Raw genomic sequence first — 24,377 nt, 5'->3', positions numbered from 1 at the left:
TTTGTTCTTTGAGTTTTTTTTCTTTGTTTATTTCGAGAACTATAATTTTTATTTTAGGTATTTATTATTTAATAATTGATTATAGAGTTTTTGTTGAGTGAGAGCTTTTCAATTTAAATGGTTCTATAGTTGTTATAACTTTAATTTTGGATTGAATGTCTCTTATTTTTATATCTTTTGTTATATATATTTCTTCTTTGGTTATTTATTATAGAGAGGATTATATATCTGGTGAAAAGAATATAAATCGTTTTATTATTATTGTTTTAATATTTATTCTTTCTATAGGTTTTTTAATTATTAGTCCTAATTTAATTAGAATTTTATTAGGTTGAGATGGTTTAGGTTTAGTTTCTTATTGTTTAGTTATTTATTATCAAAATGTAAAATCTTATAGTGCTGGTATATTAACTGCACTTTCTAATCGTATTGGTGATGTTGCTATTTTAATTTCTATTGCATGAATGTAAAATTTTGGTGGTTGAAATTATATTTATTATTATGATTTTATTTCTAATTCTTTTGAAATAAAGCTCATTACTATATTAATTGTTTTAGCAGCTATAACTAAGAGAGCTCAGATTCCTTTCTCTTCATGACTTCCTGCTGCTATAGCAGCTCCTACTCCTGTTTCTGCTTTAGTTCATTCTTCTACTCTTGTTACTGCTGGTGTTTATTTATTAATTCGTTTTAGACCAATATTGGATACTTATAATTGTGGTTGATTTTTACTTTTAATTGGTTGTATAACTATATTTATGGCTGGATTGGGCGCTAATTTTGAGTTTGATTTAAAGAAGATTATTGCTCTTTCTACTTTAAGACAACTTGGTTTAATAATAAGAATTTTGGCTATAGGTTATCCAAAGCTTGCATTTTTTCATTTATTGGCTCATGCTTTATTTAAGGCATTATTATTTATATGTGCAGGTTCAATAATTCATAATTTGAAGGATTCTCAGGATATTCGTTTTATAGGATCAATTGTTAATTTCATACCTTTAACTTCAGTTTGTTTTAATGTTTCTAGTTTATCTTTGTGTGGAATACCTTTTTTAGCGGGATTTTATTCAAAGGATTTAATTCTTGAGATGGTTGGTTTAAGATGAATTAATTGTTTAATTTTTTTTCTTTATTTTTTTTCTACTGGTTTAACTGCTTCTTATTCTTTTCGTTTGTTTTATTATTCAATATCTGGTGATAATAATTTTTATTCTAGATTTTCTTTTGATGATAAGGGTTATTATATTTCATTTGGAATAATTGGTCTATTGTTTGTTGCTGTTTTTGGTGGTAGTCTTTTATCTTGATTAATTTTTCCTATTCCTCATGTGATTGCTTTACCTTATTATTTAAAGTTTTTAACTATTACAGTTGTTATTTTAGGTGCTTATTTAGGTTATCTTATTTCTAATTTTGATTTTTCTCATAATTTATTTTCTTTAAGTATACTTTCTTTTGTTAGATTTGCTGGTTCTATATGATTTATACCTTTTCTTTCAACTAAGTTTATTAGATATATTCCTTTAAAAATAGGTTATTATTCATCTAAGTCATTTGATTATGGTTGAGGTGAATTACTTGGTGGTCAAGGTTTATATAGATTATTTATTTATTTAATTGGTTATATTCAAGGTTGATATGATTCTAATTTCAAGATTTATCTTTTAACTTTTATTTTTTGAATATTTATTTTGGTAATATTGTTTTTCGTTTACTTAAATAGCTTATAATTAGAGCGTGACACTGAAGATGTTAAGGAAGTATTTTTACTGTTAAGTATTTATAAATATAGATATATTATTTTTACAGTGAAAATTTAATGTTTTATTTAAACTATATAAATTTTAGAAATGTTAACGGAGTTTAACCGCTAATATAAAAAGTTAGCAGCTTTCATATTGGCTTTACATTTCCTTAATTGAAACTATTATAGTTCAATTATATTATTAACAGTAATACGCCTCTTTTTGGCTTCAATTAATAAGAATAAGGGTAGTACATACCAATCTTCCAGGTCGAAACTGACTGCAATATTTCGCTTCTTATTCTATTTAAGGTTGATTGATAATATCAATACTTTTTGAATGCAACCCAAATGTTATATTTAACTACAACCCTTTATTCTGCTCATTGTAATGCTCCTTGGTTTCATTCATGGTATAGTCCTCCTAATAGAACTAGAATAAAAAATATTGTTGATACTGTTCAGATTATAATGTCTGAAGTTTTAAAAATAATTACAATTGGTAGAATTAGTGCAATTTCTACATCAAAAATTAAAAAGATTACTGCGATTAGGAAGAATCGTATTGAGAATGGTATTCGTGCTGATCTTTTTGGATCAAACCCACATTCAAATGGTGATCTTTTTTCTCGATCATTAATTAATTTTTTTGATAGTGTTGTTGCCAGGATTATAACAATTATTGGAATAATAAATCTAATGAAAACTCTTGTTGATAGAATTAGAATTGTTTTTCTTGATTTATATCAAGCTTTCTGATTGGAAGTCAAATGTACTATTTATACTAGAAAAACAATTATCTACCTCATCAATAAATAGAGATATATAAGAATAATCATACTACGTCTACGAAGTGTCAGTATCATGCTGCTGCTTCAAATCCAAAGTGATGTCTTGGTGAAAATTGATTTATTGAGTGTCGAAGTAGACATGTTGATAAAAAGATTGTTCCAATAATTACGTGTAAACCATGGAATCCTGTTGCAACAAAGAATGTTGATCCATAAACTGCATCTGCAATGGTAAAAGGTGCTTCTCAATATTCATATGCTTGAAGTATTGTAAAGTATAGTCCTAATAACACTGTGAAGAATAATCCTTGTAGTGCTTGAGTATGATTAGATTCCATTAAACTATGATGTGCTCATGTTACTGTTACTCCTGATGCTAAAAGAATAGCTGTATTAAGTAATGGAATTTGTATAGGGTTAAAGGGTTGAATTCCTATTGGAGGTCATAGTATTCCTAGTTCAATTGTTGGTGCTAATCTTCTTCTAAAGAATGCTCAAAAAAAAGAAACGAAAAATAATACCTCTGATGCAGTAAATAAAATTATTCCTCATCGTAATCCAATTGATACAAATCCTGTATGTAATCCTTGATATGTTCCTTCTCGTACTACATCTCGTCATCATTGAATTATAGTTAGTAGGGTAATTCCAAATCCAATTATGAATAAGTTAATATTAAATAGGTGGAATCATTTTGCTAGTCCTGATACTAGGACTATTGCTCCAATTGCTCCTGTTAATGGTCAAGGTCTATAGTCTACTAAGTGGAATGAGTGGTTTGAGTGAGTTGTTAACATAGGTTTAATATACTTCTCTAGAATATAGAGTTCTTAGAATTGAGAAAACATAGGCTTGAATTATTGCTACTGCTGATTCTAGAATTAATAGAAGTATTTGTCCAATAATTAGTAATGAGATTAAGTTTATTGCTATAGATGGTCCTGTGTTTCCTAATAAGGTTAATAATAAGTGTCCTGCAATTATATTTGCGGCCAACCGTACTGCTAATGTACCTGGTCGAATAACATTACTAATTGTTTCAATTAGTACTATAAATGATATTAATGCAGGCGGTGTACCTTGTGGTACAAGGTGTGTAAATATATGATTAGTATGGTTAATTCATCCAAATAATATAAATCTTAGCCATATAGGTAGGGCAATTGCAAATGTTAATGCTAAATGTCTTGTTCTAGTAAAAATATAAGGGAATAATCCTATGAAATTGTTAAATAATATTATAATAAAAATTGAGATGAAAATGAATGTTGTTCCATTAAATGATTTTGGTCCAAGAAGTGTTTTAAATTCATTATGTAAGGTTAAATTTAGTTTATTTCAGATAATGTTAATTCGTGATGGTGTAAGTCAAAATAGTGATGGGATTAATAATAGTCCTAGAAATGTTCTAGTTCAATTTAATGATAAATTAAAGATGTTAGTTGATGGGTCAAATGTTGAGAATAGATTTGTTATCATTTTCAATTTAAGTTTTTTATATCAATTGTTCCTTTTTCTGCTCTTTTAATAAGGTTAGGTTTAAATGAGAAGAAGTTTATTTGATTAAACAAGATTAATGTAGCTGAAAATATAATGAATAGTGAGAATCATATAAGAGGGGATATTTGAGGGATTTGGATATAATTTCCCCATCAGAAGTAGTCGTTAATTTACTATTATTTGGTTTAAGAGACCATTACTTACTTTCAGTCATCTGATGAATTTCAAGGTGTACTAATTTTTTTAGTTACTTTAGATTGACACTCTAATGTTATTTATTTTAACTAACTCCTTAAATTATCTTAGATAATCACTTAATAAATAAATTTACTGAAGTTCTTTCAATTACAATTGGTATAAATCTGTGGTTTGCTCCACAGATTTCTGAGCATTGTCCAAAGAATAATCCAGGTCGATTTATTGTGAATGTTCCTTGATTTAACCGACCTGGCGTTGCATCAATTTTAACCCCTAATGCAGGAACTGCTCATGAGTGTAGAACATCTGATGCTCTTGTTAATACTCGTACTTCTGTATTTATTGGTAGGATTGTTCGGTTATCTACATCTAGTAGTCGGAATCCATCATTTTCTAGGTCTTGTTCTGGTGTTATATAAGTGTCAAATTCTACGTCTATGAAGTCTGAATATTCATATCTTCAATATCATTGTCGTCCAATGGTTTTAATTGTAATTATTGCATCTACTGAATCATCAAGTAAATATAATAGTCGTAATGATGGAAGGGCAATAAAAATTAATGTAATTGCTGGTAAAGCTGTTCAGATTGTTTCAATTAAATGTCCATGAAGTATATTACGGTTAGTATAGGCAATAAATAATATATAACTTAGGGCATAACCTACAATTACTGTAATTAATAATAATACGACCATAGTATGATCATGAAAGAATGATAATTGCTCCATTAATGGTGAAGCTCCATCTTGAAGAGATAAATTTGATCATGTTGCCATTAATAAATATTTTCTAATAAAAGGTCAAACCTTTATTTGTAGAGCTTAATTCTACTGCACTAATCTGCCATATTAGAATCTAGAGATTAATGGTAATTCTGAGTAACTATGTTCTGCAGGAGGGTTATTTTGTAGTCATTCTGTTGATCTTCTTATGTTAGCTCTAAATATAATTGCTCGGTTTGTAATCATTCTTTCTCATATAATTACAATGAATATAATGATTCCTACAATAGAAATTGTAGACCCAATTCTTGATACTACGTTTCATGATGTATATGCGTCTGGGTAGTCAGAGTATCGTCGAGGTATTCCTGCTAATCCTAGGAAGTGTTGAGGAAAGAATGTTAAATTTACTCCAATGAATATAATTGTAAATTGGATTTTTAATCATGTATTATTTATAGTTAATCCTGTAAATAGTGGATATCATTGAATGACACCTCCTATAATTGCAAATACTGCTCCTATAGATAATACATAATGAAAGTGGGCTACTACATAATATGTATCATGTAATACAATATCAAGTGATGAATTTGCTAATACTAATCCTGTTAATCCACCAATTGTAAATAGGAAAATAAATCCTAGAGCTCATAATAATGGTGGATTGAACTTGAATTTAGTTCCATATAATGTAGCTAATCATCTAAATACCTTAATTCCTGTAGGTACAGCAATAATTATTGTTGCTGATGTAAAATATGCTCGTGTGTCAACATCCATTCCTACTGTAAATATATGATGTGCTCATACAATAAATCCTATTAGTCCAATTGATAGTATAGCATAAATTATACCTAATGTTCCAAATGATTCAATTTTCCCTCTTTCTTGACATACAATATGTGAAATAATTCCGAACCCCGGTAGAATTAAAATATAAACTTCTGGGTGTCCAAAGAATCAAAATAGATGTTGATATAGAATTGGGTCACCCCCTCCTGCAGGGTCAAAGAATGATGTATTTAAATTTCGATCTGTTAATAATATAGTAATAGCTCCTGCTAAAACTGGAAGTGAAAGAAGGAGAAGTAATGCTGTAATAGCTACAGATCATACAAATAAAGGTGTTTGATCTAAAGTTATACTTTCTGATCGTATATTAATTGCTGTTGTAATGAAATTCACTGCACCAAGAATAGATAATACACCTGCTAAGTGCAGTGAAAAAATAGCTAGATCTACAGATGCACCCCCGTGTGCAATAGCTCCTGCTAGAGGAGGGTAAACTGTTCATCCTGTACCAGCACCATTATCTACTATAGAAGATGTAAGAAGAAGGGTTAGTGAAGGTGGTAGTAATCAAAAACTTATATTATTTATTCGTGGAAATGCTATATCTGGTGCACCAATTATTAGTGGAACAAGTCAATTACCAAATCCACCAATTATAATAGGAATTCAACCCTTTAACCCTATACAAATTCCATTACTTAATACAGCTATTCTTTTAGCATCAGGAGTAACAGTAACATGAGCACATCATAGTTTAATGGAATCTAATCATACTCAAGCACTACAAGGATTATTCTTCACAGTGTTATTAGGACTATACTTTACAATACTTCAAGCATATGAATATTGAGAAGCACCTTTTACCATTGCAGATGCAGTTTATGGATCAACATTCTTTGTTGCAACAGGATTCCATGGTTTACACGTAATTATTGGAACAATCTTTTTATCAACATGTCTACTTCGACACTCAATAAATCAATTTTCACCAAGACATCACTTTGGATTTGAAGCAGCAGCATGATACTGACACTATATTAATTATAATATTTTATATTTAAATTAATAATTTTATTTATTATATCCAATTATAATAATATTTAATATTAAATTACATATTATTATATATATTATATTACAATAACCTATTTTAAGCTAAAAACATAAGTAGCTATAATCCTAGGTAAATAATTGCATTAAAATAATCAATTGATAATGGTAAGATGAACTTATAATACTTTAATTTCAATTAAATGTAATATATTAATATAAATTATTTATTATATATATATATATAAAAAATAAAATGAGCAGGATAAATTAATCCTAATTAAACAAAATAATACATAAAAGAATTTAAAAAAAAACTTTCGATTTATATATTAAATAAATGAAGTGCCTGATTAAAGGGTTACCTTGATAGGGTAAATAAAGTAAATAAAATTACCTTCATTAAAATTACATAAGATAGAATTAAACTACCTCCTTTAGTATCAAAAACTAACGTGCATCATACACCTTAATGTAAAAAGGTAAGCTAAACAAGCTAATGGGTTCATACCCCATTTATAGAGGTATCAATCCTCTCCTTTTTAATGACCAACAACTCTACAAAACTTCTCTTCCTATCAACATTAATGATAGGAACGATCCTGTCCATTTCATCAAATTCCTGATTTGGGGTTTGAATAGGACTTGAGATCAACTTACTTTCATTTATTCCACTCCTAACAAGAAATAAAAATATAATAATAAATGAATCATCAATTAAATATTTTATTGTCCAAGCAATAGCATCGACAATATTATTATTTTCAATTTTGCTGATTCAAATAAAATATCCCATGGGATGGGAAACAGAATTTATCCCATCAATAATAATTAGATCTAGACTATTATTAATGATTGGAGCTGCACCTTTCCATTTCTGATTTCCAGAAGTTATAGGAGCATCAAGATGAAATAATTGTTTAACATTAATAACATGACAAAAAATCGCCACAATAATGGTCTTATCTTATTGTATTCAATTAAGAACTTTTATTTGAACAATTATTATCTTAAGAATTATTATTGGGGCAATAGGAGGTTTAAATCAAACATCCTTACGACAACTTTTAGCATATTCATCAATCAGACATCTAGGTTGAATAATTAGATCATTAACAGTCAGAGAAAACATCTGAGAACTATACTTCATTATTTACTCACTATTAAGATTAATTATAGTTTTATTATTTAAGCAAATAAATTTATTTTTCATAAATCAAATTTATTCAGCCAGAAATATAAAAACCGAAATTAAATTCATAATATTCTTATCTTTATTATCTTTAGGTGGACTACCACCATTCCTTGGATTCTTACCAAAATGAATTGTAATACAATCATTAATAGAAAACAATATAACAACTATTATAACTATTATAGTTGTATTAACTACAATTACACTCTACTACTATATACGTATTAGATTCTCAGCTCTAATTATATCATACACAGAAAATTCGTGATCTATAAAGATAAAGTCCCAAAAATCAAGAATCATTCTTCCTATAACAGTAATAATTTCAACAATAGGATTGATTTCAACATCAACCTTAATTTCATTATACTAAGGACTTAAGTTAATCAAACTAATAACCTTCAAAGTTATAATTAAAAGAATAATCTTTTAGGCCTTAGTAAAATTTTACACCTCTAGAATTGCAGTCTAGAATCATAATTGAATATAAGACCTAAATATGATAAGAGAGAAAACATCTCATAAGTAGATTTACAGTCTACCACCTAAAATTCAGCCATCTTACCGCAAAAATGATTATTCTCAACAAACCATAAGGACATTGGTACTTTATACTTCATATTTGGAGCATGAGCAGGAATAGTAGGAACATCAATAAGAATACTTATTCGTGCTGAACTTGGCCAACCCGGATCTCTAATTGGGGATGACCAGATTTATAATGTTATTATTACAGCTCACGCATTCGTAATAATTTTCTTTATAGTAATACCTATTATAATTGGTGGATTTGGTAATTGACTTGTTCCACTAATAATTGGTGCACCAGATATAGCATTTCCACGAATAAATAATATAAGTTTTTGATTACTACCACCTTCACTAACCCTTCTTCTTACATCTTCTATAGTAGATAATGGTGCTGGTACAGGATGAACAGTTTACCCTCCTCTAGCAGGAGCTATTGCACACGGGGGTGCATCTGTAGATCTAGCTATTTTTTCACTGCACTTAGCAGGTGTATCATCTATTCTTGGTGCAGTGAAATTCATTACAACAGCAATTAATATACGATCAGAAAGTATAACTTTAGATCAAACACCTTTATTTGTATGATCTGTAGCTATTACAGCATTACTTCTCCTTCTTTCACTTCCAGTTTTAGCAGGAGCTATTACTATATTATTAACAGATCGAAATTTAAATACATCATTCTTTGACCCTGCAGGAGGGGGTGACCCAATTCTATATCAACATCTATTTTGATTCTTTGGACACCCAGAAGTTTATATTTTAATTCTACCGGGGTTCGGAATTATTTCACATATTGTATGTCAAGAAAGAGGAAAAATTGAATCATTTGGAACATTAGGTATAATTTATGCTATACTATCAATTGGACTAATAGGATTTATTGTATGAGCACATCATATATTTACAGTAGGAATGGATGTTGACACACGAGCATATTTTACATCAGCAACAATAATTATTGCTGTACCTACAGGAATTAAGGTATTTAGATGATTAGCTACATTATATGGAACTAAATTCAAGTTCAATCCACCATTATTATGAGCTCTAGGATTTATTTTCCTATTTACAATTGGTGGATTAACAGGATTAGTATTAGCAAATTCATCACTTGATATTGTATTACATGATACATATTATGTAGTAGCCCACTTTCATTATGTATTATCTATAGGAGCAGTATTTGCAATTATAGGAGGTGTCATTCAATGATATCCACTATTTACAGGATTAACTATAAATAATACATGATTAAAAATCCAATTTACAATTATATTCATTGGAGTAAATTTAACATTCTTTCCTCAACACTTCCTAGGATTAGCAGGAATACCTCGACGATACTCTGACTACCCAGACGCATATACATCATGAAACGTAGTATCAAGAATTGGGTCTACAATTTCTATTGTAGGAATCATTATATTCATTGTAATTATATGAGAAAGAATGATTACAAACCGAGCAATTATATTTAGAGCTAACATAAGAAGATCAACAGAATGACTACAAAATAACCCTCCTGCAGAACATAGTTACTCAGAATTACCATTAATCTCTAGATTCTAATATGGCAGATTAGTGCAGTAGATTTAAGCTCTACAAATAAAGGTTTGACCTTTTATTAGAAAATATTTATTAATGGCAACATGATCAAATTTATCTCTTCAAGATGGAGCTTCACCATTAATGGAGCAATTATCATTCTTTCATGATCATACTATGGTCGTATTATTATTAATTACAGTAATTGTAGGTTATGCCCTAAGTTATATAATATTTATTGCCTATACTAACCGTAATATACTTCATGGACATTTAATTGAAACAATCTGAACAGCTTTACCAGCAATTACATTAATTTTTATTGCCCTTCCATCATTACGACTATTATATTTACTTGATGATTCAGTAGATGCAATAATTACAATTAAAACCATTGGACGACAATGATATTGAAGATATGAATATTCAGACTTCATAGACGTAGAATTTGACACTTATATAACACCAGAACAAGACCTAGAAAATGATGGATTCCGACTACTAGATGTAGATAACCGAACAATCCTACCAATAAATACAGAAGTACGAGTATTAACAAGAGCATCAGATGTTCTACACTCATGAGCAGTTCCTGCATTAGGGGTTAAAATTGATGCAACGCCAGGTCGGTTAAATCAAGGAACATTCACAATGAATCGACCTGGATTATTCTTTGGACAATGCTCAGAAATCTGTGGAGCAAACCACAGATTTATACCAATTGTAATTGAAAGAACTTCAGTAAATTTATTTATTAAGTGATTATCTAAGATAATTTAAGGAGTTAGTTAAAATAAATAACATTAGAGTGTCAATCTAAAGTAACTAAAAAAAATTAGTACACCTTGAAATTCATCAGATGACTGAAAGTAAGTAATGGTCTCTTAAACCAAATAATAGTAAATTAACGACTACTTCTGATGGGGAAATTATATCCAAATCCCTCAAATATCCCCTCTTATATGATTCTCACTATTCATTATATTTTCAGCTACATTAATCTTGTTTAATCAAATAAACTTCTTCTCATTTAAACCTAACCTTATTAAAAGAGCAGAAAAAGGAACAATTGAAATAAAAAACTTAAATTGAAAATGATAACAAATCTATTCTCAACATTTGACCCATCAACTGACATCTTTAATTTATCATTAAATTGAACTAGAACATTTCTAGGACTATTATTAATCCCATCACTATTTTGACTTACACCATCACGAATTAACATAATCTGAAATAAACTAAATTTAACCTCACATAATGAATTTAAAACACTTCTTGGACCAAAATCATTTAATGGAACAACATTCATTTTCATCTCCATTTTTATTATAATATTATTTAACAATTTCATAGGATTATTCCCTTATATTTTTACTAGAACAAGACATTTAGCATTAACATTTGCAATTGCCCTACCTATATGGCTAAGATTTATATTATTTGGATGAATTAACCATACTAATCATATATTTACACACCTTGTACCACAAGGTACACCGCCTGCATTAATATCATTTATAGTACTAATTGAAACAATTAGTAATGTTATTCGACCAGGTACATTAGCAGTACGGTTGGCAGCAAATATAATTGCAGGACACTTATTATTAACCTTATTAGGAAACACAGGACCATCTATAGCAATAAACTTAATCTCATTACTAATTATTGGACAAATACTTCTATTAATTCTAGAATCAGCAGTAGCAATAATTCAAGCCTATGTTTTCTCAATTCTAAGAACTCTATATTCTAGAGAAGTATATTAAACCTATGTTAACAACTCACTCAAACCACCCATTCCACTTAGTAGACTATAGACCTTGACCATTAACAGGAGCAATTGGAGCAATAGTCCTAGTATTAGGACTAGCAAAATGATTCCACCTATTTAATATTAACTTATTCATAATTGGATTTGGAATTACCCTACTAACTATAATTCAATGATGACGAGATGTAGTACGAGAAGGAACATATCAAGGATTACATACAGGATTTGTATCAATTGGATTACGATGAGGAATAATTTTATTTATTGCATCAGAGGTATTATTTTTCGTTTCTTTTTTTTGAGCATTCTTTAGAAGAAGATTAGCACCAACAATTGAACTAGGAATACTATGACCTCCAATAGGAATTCAACCCTTTAACCCTATACAAATTCCGTTACTTAATACAGCTATTCTTTTAGCATCAGGAGTAACAGTAACATGAGCACATCATAGTTTAATGGAATCTAATCATACTCAAGCACTACAAGGATTATTCTTCACAGTGTTATTAGGACTATACTTTACAATACTTCAAGCATATGAATATTGAGAAGCACCTTTTACCATTGCAGATGCAGTTTATGGATCAACATTCTTTGTTGCAACAGGATTCCATGGTTTACACGTAATTATTGGAACAATCTTTTTATCAACATGTCTACTTCGACACTCAATAAATCAATTTTCACCAAGACATCACTTTGGATTTGAAGCAGCAGCATGATACTGACACTTCGTAGACGTAGTATGATTATTCTTATATATCTCTATTTATTGATGAGGTAGATAATTGTTTTTCTAGTGTAAATAGTACATTTGACTTCCAATCAGAAAGCTTGATATAAATCAAGAAAAACAATTCTAATTCTATCAACAAGAGTTTTCATTAGATTTATTATTCCAATAATTGTTATAATCCTGGCAACAACACTATCAAAAAAATTAATTAATGATCGAGAAAAAAGATCACCATTTGAATGTGGGTTTGATCCAAAAAGATCAGCACGAATACCATTCTCAATACGATTCTTCCTAATCGCAGTAATCTTTTTAATTTTTGATGTAGAAATTGCACTAATTCTACCAATTGTAATTATTTTTAAAACTTCAGACATTATAATCTGAACAGTATCAACAATATTTTTTATTCTAGTTCTATTAGGAGGACTATACCATGAATGAAACCAAGGAGCATTACAATGAGCAGAATAAAGGGTTGTAGTTAAATATAACATTTGGGTTGCATTCAAAAAGTATTGATATTATCAATCAACCTTAAATAGAATAAGAAGCGAAATATTGCAGTCAGTTTCGACCTGGAAGATTGGTATGTACTACCCTTATTCTTATTAATTGAAGCCAAAAAGAGGCGTATTACTGTTAATAATATAATTGAACTATAATAGTTCCAATTAAGGAAATGTAAAGCCAATATGAAAGCTGCTAACTTTTTATATTAGCGGTTAAACTCCGTTAACATTTCTAAAATTTATATAGTTTAAATAAAACATTACATTTTCACTGTAAAAATAATATATCTATATTTATAAATACTTAAAAGTAAAAATACTTCCTTAACATCTTCAGTGTCACGCTCTAATTATAAGCTATTTAAGTAAACGAAAAACAATATTACCAAAATAAATATTCAAAAAATAAAAGTTAAAAGATAAATCTTGAAATTAGAATCATATCAACCTTGAATATAACCAATTAAATAAATAAATAATCTATATAAACCTTGACCACCAAGTAATTCACCTCAACCATAATCAAATGACTTAGATGAATAATAACCTATTTTTAAAGGAATATATCTAATAAACTTAGTTGAAAGAAAAGGTATAAATCATATAGAACCAGCAAATCTAACAAAAGAAAGAATACTTAAAGAAAATAAATTATGGGAAAAATCAAAATTAGAAATAAGATAACCTAAATAAGCACCTAAAATAACAACTGTAATAGTTAAAAACTTTAAATAATAAGGTAAAGCAATCACATGAGGAATAGGAAAAATTAATCAAGATAAAAGACTACCACCAAAAACAGCAACAAACAATAGACCAATTATTCCAAATGAAATATAATAACCCTTATCATCAAAAGAAAATCTAGAATAAAAATTATTATCACCAGATATTGAATAATAAAACAAACGAAAAGAATAAGAAGCAGTTAAACCAGTAGAAAAAAATAAAGAAAAAAAATTAAACAATTAATTCGTCTTAAACAAACCATCTCAAGAATTAAATCCTTTGAATAAAATCCCGCTAAAAAAGGTATTCCACACAAAGATAAACTAGAAACATTAAAACAAACTGAAGTTAAAGGTATGAAATTAACAATTGATCCTATAAAACGAATATCCTGAGAATCCTTCAAATTATGAATTATTGAACCTGCACATATAAATAATAATGCCTTAAATAAAGCATGAGCCAATAAATGAAAAAATGCAAGCTTTGGATAACCTATAGCCAAAATTCTTATTATTAAACCAAGTTGTCTTAAAGTAGAAAGAGCAATAATCTTCTTTAAATCAAACTCAAAATTAGCACCCAATCCAGCCATAAATATAGTTATACAACCAATTAAAAGTAAAAATCAACCACAATTATAAGTATCGAATATTGGTCTAAAACGAATTAATAAATAAACACCAGCAGTAACAAGAGTAGAAGAATGAACTAAAGCAGAAACAGGAGTAGGAGCTGCTATAGCAGCAGGAAGTCATGAAGAGAAAGGAATCTGAGCTCTCTTAGTTATAGCTGCTAAAACAATTAATATAGTAATGAGCTTTATTTCAAAAGAATTAGAAATAAAATCATAATAATAAATATAATTTCAACCACCAAAATTTAACATTCATGCAATAGAAATTAAAATAGCAACATCACCAATACGATTAGAAAGTGCAGTTAATATACCAGCACTATAAGATTTTACATTTTGATAATAAATAACTAAACAATAAGAAACTAAACCTAAACCATCTCAACCTAATAAAATTCTAATTAAATTAGGACTAATAATTAAAAAACCTATAGAAAGAATAAATATTAAAACAATAATAATAAAACGAGTTATATTCTTTTCACCAGATATATAATCCTCTCTATAATAAATAACCAAAGAAGAAATATATATAACAAAAGATATAAAAATAAGAGATATTCAATCCAAAATTAAAGTTATAACAACTATAGAACCATTTAAATTGAAAAGCTCTCACTCAACAAAAACTCTATAATCAATTATTAAATAATAAATACCTAAAATAAAAATTATAGTTCTCGAAATAAACAAAGAAAAAAAACTCAAAGAACAAATAGAAAATAAATTCACGGCCTAAGATGAAAAACTTCATATCATTGATTCCACAAAACAATATTTTTAATTAAAATACTTAAGCAAACTAAACAAAGAAATATTCACCCTTTAAACAGAGAATATTTAAAGGCAATCAATGTAAAAGTAAAAGATGATATTCACGAAAATAACCAAGAGAACAAGTATAAACACCAGAATAATAATTCCCATGCTGAGAATAAGAATATATATACAAAGTATAAACAGCTCTAAAAAAAGATAAAAAAATCAAAGCAAAGAATCTAAAAGAAGATCAAGATATAATTCTATTTAATAATCTAATTTCACCTACCAAATTTAAAGAAGGAGGAGCAGCCATATTTGATGATCTTAAAAGAAATCATCATAAAGCCATTCTTGGCATCAAATTAATTATACCCTTGTTAATTAATAATCTTCGTCTACCTAAACGTTCATAAATAATATTAGATAAACAAAATAAACCAGAAGAACATAAACCATGACCAACCATTAGAGAAAGAGAACCTACACAACCTCATCAATTCATAGTCATCAATCCACCAATAACCATTCTTATATGAGCAACAGAAGAATATGCAATTAAAGACTTTAAATCAACCTGACGAAAACAAATAAATCTTACAATAACACCCCCAGATAAACCTAAAGACAATCAAAAATAATTAAACTTTAAACCCAAATAAGAAATAACCTTTATAACACGAAAAATACCATAACCACCTAACTTTAATAAAACACCAGCAAGAATTATTCTACCTGAAATAGGGGCCTCTACATGAGCCTTAGGAAGTCATAAATGAACCAAAAACATAGGTATCTTAACTAAAAAAGCCAAAATTATAAATACATAAAACATAAAATAATAAGAACCGAAATCAACCAAGAAAGGAAAATATAAAGTATTAGAAAAATCATAAACCTTAAATAAAACTAATAATAAAGGTAATCTAGCAACCAAAGTATAAAAAATTAAATAAACACCAGCCTGCAAACGCTCAGGTTGATAACCCCAACCCAAAATTAAAAGTAAAGTAGGAACTAATCTAGCCTCAAAAAAAATATAAAAAGAAAGAAGACATAATCTAGCAAATGAACAATAAAGCATAATTATTAAAATCAAAACCATAAAAACAAAAAAATTAGAATGATATGAACTTAAATAAACTGAACCTCTAGCAGTGATTATTAAAGAACAAATCCAAAAACTAAGTAAAATTAAACTAAAAGAAAAATAATCAATACCAAAATAATATCTTATTATATTCAAATCAGCATATGAATAAACACAAATTATAGAAACAAAACCCGACAGCAACATTAAAGAATGAACCAACCATCAACAATTATTTAATAAACAAAGAGGGATCAAAAAAATAGTTATAAATAAATACTTTAACATAAAGATAAACCAAAAGAATTAAAAAAATCATTACCTAGAGAACGAATTATTGAAACTAAAATAGAAAGACCTAAAGCACCCTCACAAACAGAAAAAACTATAAAAATAACAGGAAAAAAATAATCATAATCAAACTCAATAAGAAAAACAATAACTAACATAAATAAAGAAAGAACAATATATTCTAATCTCAAAAGAACCATTAATAAATGTTTACGTTTAGAAGAAAAAACATAAACACCAGCAAAATAAATCAATAAAGAAGTAAAAATAGAGAATATAAACATTAGTTTTAATAGTTTAAAAAAAACGCCGGTCTTGTAAACCGGAAATAAGTCCAGCCCCCACTTTTAAAACTTCAGAGGTGGAAAAGCTTCCATCATCGGTCCCCAAAACCGGTATTTTAAATAAACTAACCCCTGAAATGATCAAAATAATAATTATATCATTATCAAATGTAATAAATATTAATTTTATTAAATTAAGACACCCAATATCAATAATGCTTTTTATTATCCTTCAAACCTTCCTAGTTGGATTAATAACAGGAACAATAATAGAAAGATATTGATTATCATATATTTTATTTTTAACATTTCTTGGTGGTATACTAGTATTATTTATTTACATTACAAGAATTGCATCAAACGAAATATTTCAGCCTAAATCAATCACTATAATTATTACATTAATAATGTGAGTATTTATCATATTAATATTAATTATTCTAGATATATCTATATTTATAGACTTTTTCAAAAACACCGAAACTATAAATATTGATAATTCAATCAATTATCAAGAAATAACAATATCTTTAGAAAAATTATATAATAGACCAACATTCATTATTACAATAATAATAATAATTTATTTATTTTTAGCACTACTAGCAGTTGTTAAAATCACCAATATTAATCAGGGACCTATTCGTAAAATAAGATAATTACTAATGAATAAACCCTTACGATTAAGACATCCTTTAATTAAAATTATTAATAACTCTTTAATTGACTTACCTGCCCCAACAAATATTTCATTTTGATGAAATTTTGGATCCCTATTAGGGTTATGTTTGGTAATTCAAATCGTAACTGGACTATTTTTAGCTATACATTATACATCAAATATTGAAATAGCATTCAGTAGTGTAGTACACATCTGCCGAGACGTAAATAATGGTTGAATTATCCGAACCTTACACGCAAATGGAGCATCTATATTTTTATTTGTATTTACTTACATGTAGGACGGGGAATTTACTATGGATCTTATATATATATATACATACCTGAATAATTGGTACAGTGATTTTATTTTTAGTTATAGCAACTGCATTTATAGGATATGTCTTACCCTGAGGCCAAATATCTTTTTGAGGTGCAACAGTAATTACTAATTTATTATCAGCAATCCCATACTTAGGAACAGATTTAGTCCAATGAGTATGAGGATGATTCGCTGTTGATAATGCAACATTAAATCGATTCTTCACAATCCATTTTGTATTACCATTTATTATTGCTGCTATAGCAGCAATTCATTTATTTTTTCTTCACCAAACAGGATCTAATAATCCTCTTGGACTAAATGGAGATATTGAAAAAATTCCATTCCATCCATACTTTACCTTTAAGGATTCTATTACATTTGTAATAATAACATCATTATTAATTATACTATGTTTAATTAATCCTTACCTATTAGGAGATCCAGATAACTTTGTACCTGCCAACCCATTAGTAACACCAGTTCACATTCAACCAGAATGATATTTCCTATTTGCATATGCAATTCTACGATCTATCCCTAATAAGTTAGGAGGTGTTATTGCATTATTTTTATCAATTAGAATCTTAATAATTTTACCATTTTATAATAAAACACCATTCCGAGGCATTCAATTTTACCCTATTAATCAAATTTTATTCTGAATTATAGTAGTTGTTGTATGCTTACTAACGTGAATTGGTAAACGACCTGTTGAAGAACCTTATATTATAACAGGTCAAATCTTAACAATTATTTACTTCACATATTTCTTAATTAATGTCCATGTCGCAAACGCATGAGATAAATTAATTAAGGAATAAAGTTAATTAGCTTAGGAAAAGCATATGTTTTGAAAACATAAAATTAGAAGTTTAACTCTTCTATTAACTTTTCTCAAAAAATTTCACTAAACAAATGAGATAAATAAAATCTTTAAACCAACAAAGAAAATAAAAAAATTCAAAGATAAAGGTAATAAACTTTTTCAAGCTAAGTACATTAATTTATCATAACGGAACCGTGGTAATGTTCCACGAACCCAAATAAAACCAAAAGATATAATAGCAAGCTTAATAAAAAATATAAAAGAATAAAAATCAACGCCCAAAAAAATTAAAGCCAATAACATTCTTATGAAGACAATTCTAGTATATTAAGCTAAAAAAATTAAAGTAAAACCACCCGCACCATACTCAATATTAAATCCTGAAACTAACTCAGATTCCCCTTCAGCAAAATCAAAAGGAGTACGATTAGTTTCAGCTAAGCAAGAAGCAAAACAAGCTAAAGCTAAAGGAAAAGAAATAATAATAAATCAACAATAAAGCTGATAGTTTATAAAATCAAACATATTAAAACTACCAATTAAAATAATTAAAGACAATAAAATTAAAGCTAAACTAACTTCATAAGAAATTGTTTGAGCAACAGAACGAAGAGAACCTAATAATGAATAATTTGAATTAGAAGATCAACCAGCAATTATAACAGTATAAACACCTAATCTAGTACAACATAAAAGAAATAAAAATCCATAAGAAAAAGAACACATATAAGTTAAATAAGGAAAAATTACTCAAACGGCTAAAGAAATCATTAAATTAAAAACAGGGGAAAAATAATAAAGTAGGTAATTAGATATAATAGGAATTGGCTGCTCCTTACAAATTAACTTCATAGCATCTCTAAATGGCTGAGGAATTCCAACAAAACCTACCTTATTTGGACCCTTTCGAATCTGAATATAACCTAAAACCTTACGCTCTAATAAAGTTAAAAAGGCAACACTAATTAAAACACAAATAACCAATAAAAGAAAATTCAAAATAAATATAAATAAATCATAAAGTATCAATACTATTTGTAGAAAAAATCTACATAAATGAATTCTAAATTCAACACATTAATCTGTCAAAATAGTAAATAAATTAATATTAATCAATATAACAAAAAATATTTTAACCATATGGTCCTTTCGTACTAATATGGATTAACAATCTTAGGATAGAAACCGACCTGGCTCACGCCGGTCTGAACTCAGATCATGTAAGAATTTAAAGGTCGAACAGACCTAATCATTGGGCTCCTGCACCCAAAATTTTTCTTAATCCAACATCGAGGTCGCAATCTGCTTTGTCGATATGAGCTCTCAAAAACAATTACGCTGTTATCCCTAAGGTAACTTAATCTTATGATCATAAATTAAGGATCAAAATAACAAACATAAATAAATGATATAATAATGAAGAGTTTATCTATTCTTCATGTCACCCCAACAAAACATCATCATTAAATATAGAAAGACAAACAAAAAACTATATAAAAGAACTAATAATTGGTGCAGCAGATATAGCATTTCCACGAATAAATAATATAAGTTTTTGATTACTACCACCTTCACTAACCCTTCTTCTTACATCTTCTATAGTAGCTAATGGTGCTGGTACAGGATGAACAGTTTACCCTCCTCTAGCAGGAGCTATTGCACACGGGGGTGCATCTGTAGATCTAGCTATTTTTTCACTGCACTTAGCAGGTGTATCATCTATTCTTGGTGCAGTGAATTTCATTACAACAGCAATTAATATACGATCAGAAAGTATAACTTTAGATCAAACACCTTTATTTGTATGATCTGTAGCTATTACAGCATTACTTCTCCTTCTTTCACTTCCAGTTTTAGCAGGAGCTATTACTATATTATTAACAGATCGAAATTTAAATACATCATTCTTTGACCCTGCAGGAGGGGGTGACCCAATTCTATATCAACATCTATTTTGATTCTTTGGACACCCAGAAGTTTATATTTTAATTCTACCGGGGTTCGGAATTATTTCACATATTGTATGTCAAGAAAGAGGAAAAATTGAATCATTTGGAACATTAGGTATAATTTATGCTATACTATCAATTGGACTAATAGGATTTATTGTATGAGCACATCATATATTTACAGTAGGAATGGAAGTTGACACACGAGCATATTTTACATCAGCAACAATAATTATTGCTGTACCTACAGGAATTAAGGTATTTAGATGATTAGCTACATTATATGGAACTAAATTCAAGTTCAATCCACCATTATTATGAGCTCTAGGATTTATTTTCCTATTTACAATTGGTGGATTAACAGGATTAGTATCAGCAAATTCATCACTTGATATTGTATTACATGATACATATTATGTAGTAGCCCACTTTCATTATGTATTATCTATAGGAGCAGTATTTGCAATTATAGGAGGTGTCATTCAATGATATCCACTATTTACAGGATTAACTATAAATAATACATGATTAAAAATCCAATTTACAATTATATTCATTGGAGTAAATTTAACATTCTTTCCTCAACACTTCCTAGGATTAGCAGGAATACCTCGACGATACTCTGACTACCCAGACGCATATACATCATGAAACGTAGTATCAAGAATTGGGTCTACAATTTCTATTGTAGGAATCATTATATTCATTGTAATTATATGAGAAAGAATGATTACAAACCGAGCAATTATATTTAGAGCTAACATAAGAAGATCAACAGAATGACTACAAAATAACCCTCCTGCAGAACATAGTTACTCAGAATTACCATTAATCTCTAGATTCTAATATGGCAGATTAGTGCAGTAGATTTAAGCTCTACAAATAAAGGTTTGACCTTTTATTAGAAAATATTTATTAATGGCAACATGATCAAATTTATCTCTTCAAGATGGAGCTTCACCATTAATGGAGCAATTATCATTTCATGATCATACTATGGTCGTATTATTATTAATTACAGTAATTGTAGGTTATGCCCTAAGTTATATATTATTTATTGCCTATACTAACCGTAATATACTTCATGGACATTTAATTGAAACAATCTGAACAGCTTTACCAGCAATTACATTAATTTTTATTGCCCTTCCATCATTATGACTATTATATTTACTTGATGATTCAGTAGATGCAATAATTACAATTAAAACCATTGGACGACAATGATATTGAAGATATGAATATTCAGACTTCATAGACGTAGAATTTGACACTTATATAACACCAGAACAAGACCTAGAAAATGATGGATTCCGACTACTAGATGTAGATAACCGAACAATCCTACCAATAAATACAGAAGTACGAGTATTAACAAGAGCATCAGATGTTCTACACTCATGAGCAGTTCCTGCATTAGGGGTTAAAATTGATGCAACGCCAGGTCGGTTAAATCAAGGAACATTCACAATAAATCGACCTGGATTATTCTTTGGACAATGCTCAGAAATCTGTGGAGCAAACCACAGATTTATACCAATTGTAATTGAAAGAACTTCAGTAAATTTATTTATTAAGTGATTATCTAAGATAATTTAAGGAGTTAGTTAAAATAAATAACATTAGAGTGTCAATCTAAAGTAACTAAAAAAAATTAGTACACCTTGAAATTCATCAGATGACTGAAAGTAAGTAATGGTCTCTTAAACCAAATAATAGTAAATTAACGACTACTTCTGATGGGGAAATTATATCCAAATCCCTCAAATATCCCCTCTTATATGATTCTCACTATTCATTATATTTTCAGCTACATTAATCTTGTTTAATCAAATAAACTTCTTCTCATTTAAACCTAACCTTATTAAAAGAGCAGAAAAAGGAACAATTGAAATAAAAAACTTAAATTGAAAATGATAACAAATCTATTCTCAACATTTGACCCATCAACTAACATCTTTGATTTATCATTAAATTGAACTAGAACATTTCTAGGACTATTATTAATCCCATCACTATTTTGACTTACACCATCACGAATTAACATTATCTGAAATAAACTAAATTTAACCTTACATAATGAATTTAAAACACTTCTTGGACCAAAATCATTTAATGGAACAACATTCATTTTCATCTCAATTTTTATTATAATATTATTTAACAATTTCATAGGATTATTCCCTTATATTTTTACTAGAACAAGACATTTAGCATTAACATTTGCAATTGCCCTACCTATATGGCTATGATTTATATTATTTGGATGAATTAACCATACTAATCATATATTTACACACCTTGTACCACAAGGTACACCGCCTGCATTAATATCATTTATAGTACAAATTGAAACAATTAGTAATGTTATTCGACCAGGTACATTAGCAGTACGGTTGGCAGCAAATATAATTGCAGGACACTTATTATTAACCTTATTAGGAAACACAGGACCATCTATAGCAATAAACTTAATCTCATTACTAATTATTGGACAAATACTTCTATTAATTCTAGAATCAGCAGTAGCAATAATTCAAGCCTATGTTTTCTCAATTCTAAGAACTCTATTTTCTAGAGAAGTATATTAAACCTATGTTAACAACTCACTCAAACCACCCATTCCTCTTAGTAGACTATAGACCTTGACCATTAACAGGAGCAATTGGAGCAATAGTCCTAGTATCAGGACTAGCAAAATGATTCCACCTATTTAATATTAACTTATTCATAATTGGATTTGGAATTACCCTACTAACTATAATTCAATGATGACGAGATGTAGTACGAGAAGGAACATATCAAGGATTACATACAGGATTTGTATCAATTGGATTACGATGAGGAATAATTTTATTTATTGCATCAGAGGTATTATTTTTCGTTTCTTTTTTTTGAGCATTCTTTAGAAGAAGATTAGCACCAACAATTGAACTAGGAATACTATGACCTCCAATAGGAATTCAACCCTTTAACCCTATACAAATTCCATTACTTAATACAGCTATTCTTTTAGCATCAGGAGTAACAGTAACATGAGCACATCATAGTTTAATGGAATCTAATCATACTCAAGCACTACAAGGATTATTCTTCACAGTGTTATTAGGACTATACTTTACAATACTTCAAGCATATGAATATTGAGAAGCACCTTTTACCATTGCAGATGCAGTTTATGGATCAACATTCTTTGTTGCAACAGGATTCCATGGTTTACACGTAATTATTGGAACAATCTTTTTATCAACATGTCTACTTCGACACTCAATAAATCAATTTTCACCAAGACATCACTTTGGATTTGAAGCAGCAGCATGATACTGACACTTCGTAGACGTAGTATGATTATTCTTATATATCTCTATTTATTGATGAGGTAGATAATTGTTTCTCTAGTATAAATAGTACATTTGACTTCCAATCAGAAAGCTTGATATAAATCAAGAAAAACAATTCTAATTCTATCAACAAGAGTTTTCATTAGATTTATTATTCCAATAATTGTTATAATCCTGGCAACAACACTATCAAAAAAATTAATTAATGATCGAGAAAAAAGATCACCATTTGAATGTGGGTTTGATCCAAAAAGATCAGCACGAATACCATTCTCAATACGATTCTTCCTAATCGCAGTAATCTTTTAATTTTTGATGTAGAAATTGCACTAATTCTACCAATTGTAATTATTTTTAAAACTTCAGACATTATAATCTG

General features: G+C 28.4%; 1 protein-coding gene and 1 pseudogene across 1 annotated transcript; one reads left to right on the top strand and one right to left on the bottom strand.

Moving 5' to 3' along the window:
- Positions 1-581: 581 nt before the first annotated feature.
- Positions 582-24,377, top strand: part of LOC126353970 (NADH-ubiquinone oxidoreductase chain 5-like) — a 70,092-nt pseudogene continuing 46,296 nt past the window's right edge.
- LOC126353969 (NADH-ubiquinone oxidoreductase chain 5-like) lies at positions 13,551-14,964 on the bottom strand. Its single transcript, XM_050003275.1, has one exon. It carries the CDS (start codon positions 14,429-14,431, stop codon positions 14,036-14,038), a length of 396 nt encoding a protein of 131 aa, XP_049859232.1. The 5' UTR covers positions 14,432-14,964; the 3' UTR covers positions 13,551-14,035.

This window comes from Schistocerca gregaria, chromosome 3 (genome assembly GCF_023897955.1).
Source record: "Schistocerca gregaria isolate iqSchGreg1 chromosome 3, iqSchGreg1.2, whole genome shotgun sequence".
NCBI classification, from domain to species: Eukaryota; Metazoa; Arthropoda; class Insecta; order Orthoptera; family Acrididae; genus Schistocerca; species Schistocerca gregaria.
This window is presented reverse-complemented; position numbering and strand designations above follow the sequence as displayed.